Below are 11,186 nucleotides of genomic sequence, written 5' to 3' on the forward strand. Positions count from 1 at the left end.
TTACATCAAAACATTTTAATTTATACAATTAAAATTCTAAACTAAAAACCAGTTCTACCTCCAAACGCCAAAAAAAATGTAAACAAATAAGGACAATTAAACAATACAAGAGATGCTCACAATTCAAAAGAAAATTGGTCCTCTTAAGAATTAAGACGAGAACATCCATCTTAAATAAAAAATGTGTCGCGGATTTTCTATTCTATTTTGTGACCCATTATATTTTGCTTATAACATATCATTAAATTAAGATTAATTGGTATAACCCTAGTTTTATTATGTGAATAATAATATCACAAGATAAAAGTAACGAGACACGAAATGAAACACAAAAGTGACCCCGATAATTTGAACTCATCCAAATTGACAACTAACAATTGGGAGTGGAAAATGGAAATGTTCCCATTTGAGTTTCATGAGGTGTGGACAGAGGAAAATAAGAGTATCAAATCAATAGAGGCTTAAAATTGGGACTATCCAAATAATTATAATAAGGCTCACTTCTCTCTCAAAAAAACTCTCTCTAAAAATCCTAACTACCATCAATTATACAGGGCTCCCATCGATCATCAATCGATGGTAAGTCTCAAAATTGCTTTATTTTTCAACCAATAGTATGCAGATCTATCTTCTATTCAATAATAGTCTCCTTTTTGGTGAGATTTGTTTTTCCGTCCCTTATTTCGGGGGTTTTCCATTTATTCGTGCGTTTAGTCTCATTATAATATAGTCAAGAATAGTTCGTTGATGGTTCGTAGCATGTACTTTCAAAGGGTACAAGTGATTTGTGAACGATCTTTGGAACCAATCAGAGGTAAATTTTATCTCAATCAAACGCCCCTCAAAAGCTACATAAAGATAAGATAATAGAATGAAATTAATCGGATCGTTTTGAGATCCCTAGTTTATAAGAAAAATAGTTTTCTTTGGTTTCTATTAGAGTGGTTTAAGTGCTCAAAAAAAAATCATAATAAGGAATAATTCCAAATTCCAACTTGTCTTTCACAACTCCTTCTTTCCTCCCAAGTCCCAGCGCCCACCAACACCATCATCATCACGCTCTTTCTATCTCTCCTTTGTTCGTCATCAACCTTCTTCTCTTCTCTTCTAAGCAAAGCATCTTCATTCCTAGATTAATCCACTATCCATACCACCCCATTTTATATTAATAATAATCCGATGGTAATCGGGTCGGATACAGAGCCCAACCCACTTGGTTCACTTGGAGGTAACATTTCCGATTCCGAGCTCCGGGAAACTGCCTATGAGGTCTTCATTGCAGTATGTCGGAGCTCCACCGGCTCAAAACCCTTGACTTACACCCCACAATCCGACAAAACTACGAGCACGTCATCATCATCGTCCTCAATCGAGAGGTCGCTGACGTCGTCGTTGTCGTCGTTGACGACGTCAGCGAGTAAAGTCAAGAAAGCGCTGGGGATTAAGAGAGAGAAAGTTGGTGGAGGAGTCAAAGGAGAGAGAAAGAAGAAGACGGCCGTGTCGGTTGGGGAGTTGATGAGAGTTCAATTGAGGGTTTCTGAGCAATTTGATTCTAGGGTCAGGAGGGCTTTGCTCAGAATTGCTGCTTCTCAGGTTTCCTTTTTTTGTTTTGTTGCCCCCCATGTTTTCGACTTTTCCGGTCCAAATCATTTGTTTGCCGTTAATTAAGATAGACTCGAATAAGAATAATGAAAAAAAATAAAAGTAAACAAATGATTGGAACGGGAAAGGAGGACTTATTTTAGGTTAGTAACTTATGTTTTGTCTGATCATATTTAGGATGCGGGTATCTTATGTCGTTTATGAATTTTCATATTTAGGATGCGGGTCATTTGTTGGCTTTTTCATTTTTAAGTGTCTCATCATTTGTTGTCCTCTCTATTTTAAGAATGAACTTGATGAACAATTTGATCATTCACACTCAATTTGTTCCACTTGTCATCTAGTTATTGACCCCTCCTCTTTGCTTGGTCTTTGTGACAAAACCAAAAGACAACAATTGACGGGACGGAGGGAGTATTTCATTAAGAATGTGCTCAAGGAACATGTAGTAGACGATCTGACTAAAACAAACCTATGAGGCTGGAAGATTGAGCAGGGGATTTTTTTTAAATACAAGGTTACTACTTGTATTAGTTTGGACTATTTGCTATACGCAAGTATAGAGTATGGAATTCGTACCTGTCACAACAAGGGAGGGTTGTATGAAGTAATTACGGAATTGACTCGTTCATGAAGCCTTGATTTTACACTTTTTATTAAACTTCTGTTTAGAAGATGCATCTGTTCTCGTATCCTCATTTTAGGACAGCGTCTACGTATTTTTAGAAGTTAGAACTTGGGTCATGACAAGTCCGGCAATTGAATGTGTATGAGTGTATCCTTATCCAGCACCCTTGCCTGAATCTGAGTAAATTAGGTTAATAGTATTCTGAAGTTTTGAAAACTTTGACTGTTTATTTTATATTATTGAATAATAATCTGATGAAGTGTGGGGTTTGACTGTTTAAGAGGATGAATTCTCAAATGATAAACTCTACAATTACGTCAAATTTCTGTTATTTTATGTGTGTATTGACTTGTTCTCGGTCTATCGTATCTTGAGCTGGCGTAGAATTGATCAAACAAAGAAAATTATAAGCATGAAAAGGATTTTCTGGGGTAGTTTTATTTTCAAAGGTGAAAGTTGGGGTAGACGATAGGACATTATAGTACTAGACATCATTATTGGTTAACGGCAGCAGCAGAAAGTGGTTTCGCAGGATTTTTTAAAAAAATTAGTAGAAAATTAAATCACTTATAAATTTGCAATTATGTCCGAAACCAAAAGGCAACTGAATGCTGTTAAATCTCCAACAAGATACACTCGTGCAAATATTAAAGAAAAATTCTACCATATATATCTAAATGTGATTACTAGATTTTAGACTAGTGGCGACCTTATATATAAATGATCAAGGATGTAGTCTGGAGCTAGTAGTAAATGAGTAATAACAAATAACAATTGAAATTTGGAGATTGCAACTAATTGGTTGTACTTGAATGAGATATTTGGGCAAATATATGGAGTTTATGAAGTTTTGAATGGTTGGAACTTGGAAGTTTTAAATTTATGTTCCTGTTACTATGGAAATCCTTACACTGATAAAATTTTTGTGTTGGCTATCACAGCTTGGAAAACGGATCGAGTTGACAGTATTGCCATTGGAGTTATTACAGCAGTTGAGACCATCAGATTTTCCCAATCAGCAAGAATTTGAGTCATTCCAGAAAAGGAATTTGAAGATACTTGAAGCTGGGTTGCTTCTCTATCCTCAGGTGCCTTTAGATAAGACCGATGCTTCTGCTCAGCGTCTCAAACAGATCATTAAAGGAGCCTCAGAGAAGCCTTTAGAGACGGGTAAGAACACAGAATCTATGCAGGTTTTGCGGAATGTCGTTATGGCTCTTGCATGCAGATCCTTTGATGACACGCTTGCAAGTATGTGTCATTGGGCTGATGGATTCCCGTTAAACCTTCAACTCTACCGTATGCTTCTAGAGGCTTGTTTTGATATTGACGATGAGACTTCCATTATTGACGAAGTAGATGAAGTCTTGGAACTTATCAAGAAGACTTGGGTGATTTTAGGCATCAACCAGGAGCTACATAACCTTTGCTTTGCATGGGTTTTGTACCACCGCTATATGGATACAGGTGAAATCGAGGACGACCTCTTGTTTGCAGCGAGCAATCTTCTAGCAGAGGTTGAAAAAGATGCCAAGTCTATGAAAGATCTTGATTACTCTAAGGTTTTAAGTTCTACGTTGAGTGTGGTTTTGGGTTGGGCAGAAAAGAGACTGCTTACTTACCATGATACGTTTTGCAGTGGCAACATAGACTTAATGCAAAGTGTTACTTCTTTAGCCGTGATCTCAGCGAAGTTGCTGGTGGATGACATCTCTTCTGAGTATCGGAAAAGGAGAAAAGAGGTTAATGTTGCCCGCGATAGGGTTGACACCTACATCAGATCTTCTATTAGAGTGGCTTTTGCTCAGGTTAAAACTCGGAACTCCTACATCATCTTTACAATAAGTTTTACACGTACTTTCTTTGGGTACCCTTATATGATAAAGCGTCAGTTTTATAATAATAGTGCGTAGATTACTTGATACTATATCTATATATTGGCAAGCCTTGAATGAAACTGTCCTACAGTATGATTTAGGACGAGGTGAGCTTTTAAGGTTTAAGGTGGTTTTCAAATTTCAAGGTTCACCCCATAACCTTAATGTCTAGTTCAGGATGCTGGATAACAAAGTTTTCACCCCAATATACCATGTGGATTTTTAGTATTTGATGTTTTTTTGACAGATTTAGTGTTTTTTATTTATTTATTTAATTTAAAGAAATTAATTAATTTATTTTTCTCTCCTTTATTACACACTTTTTCAACAACCACTTTCTTATAGATTTTACCTGGTTCATTCCGGATCCTTAACTCTACTTCGGTTTTTAAAAATCGTTTTAATCTTTTCTCTTGATTTAAATTTTAAGTTTTTATAAAAGAAAGACGGAATTCGATTTTAAAACCCCTAAGTTCACCTTGACTTTCCATTACATTTTCGTTCTCCCTTTTTGTTTTTCATCTTCCCTTTTTTTATTCGCATTTTGAGGCGTGCGTTCACCCATGGACGGTTCGAAAGGATGATTCATGTCAGCCGACCCCAAATCATTTTTGGGATTAAGGCTCTGATGTTGTTGTTGTTGTATAGATACTCTAGATCATGTTTTAGAGTGAAAGACTACAACTTTTCAGACGACACGTAGTTGTCTGTAGGAGAAGAGTGAGTGGCTGCTTGCATTTCTTGTCCAAACTGTTTGAAATTTGATACAGTTGAATCTGGCATAGCTGTTATTATCTCTTGCTTTCTTCCATTTCTAAATTGTCACATCTTTGAGTTTCTGTCCTTGACACAGAAAATGGAGAAGATTAACTTGAGCAAGCGATCATCCGGGAGGCAACAAGATCCTATACCTGTTCTGTCACTCCTTGCTCAAGAAGTAACTGAATTGGTGCTTACCGAGAAAGAATTTTATAGCCCTGTATTGAAAAGATGGCACCCTCTTGCAGCAGGTGTAGCTGTTGCCACTCTCCACAGTTGCTTTGGGAGTGAGCTCAAGCAATTTGTTACCCGCATCAGTGAGTTGACCCCTGATGCTGTCCAAGTTCTGATAGCTGCTGATATGTTGGAAAAGCAGCTTGTACAGGTGGCAGTGGAAGATGCCGTGGACAGTGATGATGGTGGAAAGGCAATAATCAAGGAAATGCCCCCTTATGAGGCGGAGGCTGTTATAGGGACATTGGTGAAATCGTGGATTGGTACAAGAATTGACCGGCTTAGAGAATGGGTTGACCGAAATCTTCAACAAGAGGTGTACTATCTCGCTCCATCTCCTTGTAATCTCCTTCCATCTCACTTTTGGATCTTTTTTTTTTTGGGTGATGACTAATTTTTATCGTCTCATTGAAAGGTGTGGAATGTGCAAGCGAATAAAGAACGAGTTGGCCCTTCTGTTATTGAAATTTTCCGTATAGTGGATGAAACTGTAGACGCCTTCTTTCTGTTGCCGATACCTATACAGCCTACCTTGGTTACTGAATTGATGATCGGTCTTGACAGATGCATCCAACAATACGTCATGAAAGCCAAATCGGGCTGTGGTAAGTTAAGAACTGAAATGATGGCTAGTTAAGGGGTGCCTAGTATTTAAAAGGCAAAATTTAATTAACTTGAAGTTGCCACGTCAAATTTGCAAGCTAATCACCCCCTTAAGTTATAATACCTTTATGCTAATTAGTAGTAATTAGTAATTTGCATTCATACTTTCATAGTACTTGAACCAGTCTTATCGTCATTCATTTGTCTTCCAAGATTATATTAAAATATTCATTCGTTTGGAAGCAAGCCAATTAGGTTTCTTTTATTTAATTTAAAAAACTCGAATACTAATGCTTACTCAAGTTTTATCCCTATTATTGGAGTTACTCCAACAGATAGATCATCTTATTGCCTCTCTCACATGCAGGTGTTGAAAATACATATTTACCCACACTGCCTGCCTTAACGAGGTGTTCAGCTGGTTCCAAATTCTTTAAAAAGAAAGAGAAGTCTCAAGTTCACATCAGGAGGAAATCACAGGCTGAGAGTACAAATATGGAGGATCTTTTTGGTATTTCACAGTTATGTGTTCGAATTAACTCAATGCAACGCATCCGCTCTGGAGTGAACGCATTAGAGAAAAAAACTATCACATACCTTAAAAATCTTGGGTCTACTGAAGTTAATGATAATGGGTTAAGGACAAAGTTTGAACTTTCTATTGCTGCTTCTTTTGAAGGGATCCTACAACTATGCAAGGCAATTGGGTACAAGATCGTCTTTCATGAACTCGGTCATGTTCTTTGGAATGGTTTATATGTAGGCGAAGTCTCATCTTCTAGAATTGACCCTTTCCTCGAGGAAGTCGAACATTATCTAGAAATCATCGCGACAACTGTCCATGAGAGCGTAAGAACCCGTGTTATCACTGATGTTATGAAAGCTTCATTCCACGGATTTTTGTTGGTATTGCTTGCTGGTGGCCCCTCCCGCACTTTCACTCAAGAAGATTCCATGGTGATTGAAGATGATTTTAAGTCACTTTCAAATTTGTTCTGGTCAAACGGGGATGGGTTACCATCTGAAATAATAGACAAGCATGCAAAAGCAGCGAGGGCTATTCTTCCTCTTTTTCGGGCAGATACCGAGATTTTAATTGAGCAATTCAAGCAGGCAGTTATACAGAGTTATGGGACTTCAGCCAAATCCGGGTTACCTTTGCCTCCTACTACTGGTGAATGGAGCGCAACTGACCCAAATACGATTCTACGAGTATTGTGTCACCGTGATGATGAGGTGGCAGCAAAGTTTCTGAAGAGAACTTATAGCCTGCCGACGAAATTAGCTTAGTCCTCTTAAAAGGGACAATATTCATTCTGATGATTTGTGGCTTTGGTGTTAATATTCTAAACTTGGATTTTTGCTGAAGGAGATGACGTCCTGATGTTCAGTAATGCAGAATATGTCTGATAAGAGCATATAGGTAATTTAATGCTACTAAGGTCTTATTATTCTTTTAATTTTTTTTACATCACACCTGTAAATAATTGCATAATCCGATAATTTTATTGAGGTAGTTCGGAATCCTGTATTTATATGTTTTTCATTTTAATGCACGTCTTGTCTTGTTTTGAAATATTGTACTCCGTATGGATGGCCTTTTATGAAGGTTGGTTTGATTCATTTTCGTAGATTGCCCCATCCTCTTATTATTCTTGTATGAGATAGTTGTATGCCAAATCGTTGAACTGATGAAAATATTGCTCCATATCTCAGCCCTAATATTGCTTCTTGTCACAAACTTATTAGAAACACAAAACAGCCAATCAGAAATGTCACGAAATCCCCCGCTCTTCGAGGATGTCAGCGCCCAAAAGCAAGTCTCACTTTCGCAATCAACCCGCGATTTTCGGACATTCGACAATTTCAGAAACTCTCACGAGCCTCCTAAAGGAGCTACGTTGGCCCTGAAGACATACTTTTAACACGGCGTGAAAGTCGAAACTATACACTTGGTATTATTGCTATGCGTGCCTGTCAAGCGGTCCGTTTGAATAAAGTCAAATACACAAGGGCTGGATTTTCAAGTCTTATATAGTTATACTAGAATTCATGCCCGTGCGATGCACGGTTATAAAAACATGTATTCCCTCATTTTCTCAATAAAAATTTAAACAATATAATCTATATAAAAAAAAAAAAAAAACTTTATTAAAACATACTCCTTCCTATTCTTAATAACCCTCTCCTTTTATGGAGGGCACGGGAATTAAGGGAGTGGAGTATTTTATGGTAAAGTATTGTAGTGGGGTAGGAGATTGGAGGGAGGGAAGGTATTGTGTGATTAAAATAAGTATTGTTGTGGGGTAAGGTAATAAAATAAGATAAAGTATGTGTATGGTGGGTATTGTTGTGGGTGGGGTGGGGTGATTAAAATAAGTATACAATTTTGCCAAGTAAGAAAATAAAGAGAGTATTGTGAATAGACGAAAAAAAAAATAGGGAGAGTTATTTAGAATAGGAGGGAGTATAATCTTTCATTATTGGCATGGTCAATTGATGGTTCATCTTTCCTTTCAATTGCAGTTTATTGTACATTATAGAAAAATGACACCTTTTATTTATGTTTTTCATACATTGTTTTTGGATCAATATTTAGTGGAGTGTTAATATGTGGAGGAAAATGAAAGTAGGAGAGAGAATGTGGGGTTATATGTTATATTAACCACAAATGCTAGACAAATAAGAAAAGTGTAAGATCTTTGTCAATTTTCCATTTTAGGAAATGTGGAAGATGTTAGTAAATAGGAGGGAGTACGACTTATGATCAGTATAACTATAGGAAATTGTTTTGATCAATTTGATTAGGAATTGGATTGGAAATATTTTTGGAGGATAATTTGATAACTAAAGGTAAACAAATACTGTCTTTATCCCGCTCATTTGTTGTCTTTTTCCATTTTGGGAAATATTTTTGGAGGATAATTTGATAACTAAAGGTAAACAAATACTTCCTCTCTCCCGCTCATTTGTTCGTTGTAGTCCCCAACTTTATAGAAACACTTATTATATAAAAATAAAAAATAAGTTAAATACTTATAAAATAAAACGTCTATCTCCCTAATAAATTAGAAGTTAGAACTATGATATGTTAGTGGTAAATTATAGTATGGTGCACGGTACTCTCTTTCCTTAAATATTCTTCAACAAATAGAGATCATATTTGATATATTTTGTTACTTATTTTCATTTAATCTCCGACATATTCATATTCATATCATATCATGTAATTATTTTTATTCCTTTAAATTATTTTTTATTATGCATTTTTTTAAAACATTTAATGAACAACATATTTAATTTGATAATTTGATACGCACATATACATTCAAGCTTGATTTTTTATTCGGATAAACACGGGGTAGCAGGAAGCAATAAATAATACTCAATTAAAGTGAAAGAAAGAAACAGAATAGGACAGTAAGATTGTGGTTGGCTATCAGTTTACAAAATTATGTTGCAAATATACCGAAGATTGCATATAAAAATTATATGAAGTAATTTGTTATGTTCTTAAACCTTCAGAAGTACATGCCTTGTAACAGCCTTAGAAAACTCATAATCCAATCTGCACATGAAAACACAAAAGATTAATATTATGGTAAATTATTTGAGTAACAAATGACAAAAAAGTTGAGAAACTTTTTGCATAAATCAAACAATGTATCATAAAAACACAAAATATCACAAAAATGGAAGCAAGTAAAAAGTTTTGCGTGAAAGAGTCAAAATTTAGCTAGAGAGGAGTAATTTTTAATTTTATTACTCGTTGTAGTCCCCAACTTTATAGAAACACTTATTATATAAAAATAAAAAATAAGTTAAATACTTATAAAATAAAACGTCTATCTCCCTAATAAATTAGAAGTTAGAACTATGATATGTTAGTGGTAAATTATAGTATTATTATTCACATTTCACCCAACCTCATCCTCTTCTTTCCTTAAATATTCTTCAACAAATAGAGATCATATTTGATATATTTTGTTATTTATTTTCATTTAATCTCCGACATATTCATATTCATATCATATCATGTAATTATTTTTATTCCTTTAAATTATTTTTTATTATGCATTTTGATATGGAATAAAACATTTATGAATTATGATCACAACATATTTAATTTCATAATTTGATACGCACATATACATTCAAGCTTGATTTTTCGATAACGATATAAACATTGTATTGTACGGATAAACACGGGGTAGCAGGAAGCAATAATAAATAATACTCAATTAAAGTGAAAGAAAGAAACAGAATAGGACAGTAAGATTGTGGTTGGCTATCAGTTTACAAAATTATGTTGCAAATATACCGAAGATTGCATATAAAAATTATATGAAGTAATTTGTTATGTTCTTAAACCTTCAGAAGTACATGCCTTGTAACAGCCTTAGAAAACTCATAATCCAATCTGCACATGAAAACACAAAAGATTAATATTATGGTAAATTATTTGAGTAACAAATGACAAAAAAGTTGAGAAACTTTTTGCATAAATCAAACACAGTAATGAATTTGATGTATCATAAAAACACAAATATATCACAAAAATGGAAGCAAGTAAAAAGTTTTGCGTGAAAGGTCAAACATTTAGCTAGAAGATGGGAAGATCTCATAGGGATTAGTTTGCATGAGAAAAAACTCAAAGTTGATGAACGTTGTTAGGTCTTTTAACTTGTGGTTGAATTAAGTTGTAAATATAGGCTAATAATTTTTCACCCGTAGATAATATTTGTAACTCAGGTAAATCTATCATCTCAATAAGATAAAATTTGTTTTTATTTTGATAAATATACAATTGTTGAGATATAATTGTGCATATTAATATTTTAAAATGTAAATAAGTGGTTTAAAAAATTGTAGAGTCTCAAACACGTGTAATTATTGTCTTGTACTAAAAATTATATCTTGATTTTATATATATACATTTGATTATTGTTTGTATGTTGTTATTGAGCAACTCTAAATTTTAGTAAGAAAACTTAATTTAGTCTTGCATTGCATGGGTAACAAAACGAATATACAATCAAAAGGCCACCTAATCATTTAATTTTAATTCACATGACATTTTTATAATCCATTCATTCATAAATTATTATTATTATTATTATTAGGATTATTATTATTATTATTATTATTATTATTATTATTATTATTATTACTACTACTACTACTATTTTTGTTATTATTATTATTATTATTATTATTATTATTATTATTATTATTATTATTATTATTATTATTATTATTATTATTATTTCCAAAAAGACAATAACATAAAAATGATATTTTGAGCAATTCCTTAAGTATCAAGGACATCATCTTAGTCTAACTAAGTGATCATTTAAGAATTTTTATAAATTTTCTAAATAAATGTGCACTAAATTTTTCATAACCATGAATTGATCTTGGTAACTAAAAAGACCAAAAAAAGATAAATAAATATGCACTAAATAACTACATGAGTTAATGAT

At 34.0% G+C, this 11,186-nt stretch overlaps 1 protein-coding gene across 1 annotated transcript; it reads left to right on the top strand.

The window, feature by feature from the left end:
* The first annotated feature begins 469 nt into the window (after window positions 1-469).
* Window positions 470-7,326, top strand: LOC141592279 (protein unc-13 homolog). Its single transcript, XM_074412878.1, has 5 exons — window positions 470-1,593; window positions 3,172-4,038; window positions 4,961-5,416; window positions 5,516-5,705; window positions 6,071-7,326. Exons 1-5 carry the CDS (start codon window positions 1,180-1,182, stop codon window positions 6,991-6,993), a joined length of 2,850 nt encoding a protein of 949 aa, XP_074268979.1. The 5' UTR covers window positions 470-1,179; the 3' UTR covers window positions 6,994-7,326.
* Window positions 7,327-11,186: the final 3,860 nt, after the last annotated feature.

The sequence above is a fragment of the Silene latifolia genome, chromosome 7, assembly GCF_048544455.1.
Source record: "Silene latifolia isolate original U9 population chromosome 7, ASM4854445v1, whole genome shotgun sequence".
Taxonomy (NCBI): Eukaryota; Viridiplantae; Streptophyta; class Magnoliopsida; order Caryophyllales; family Caryophyllaceae; genus Silene; species Silene latifolia.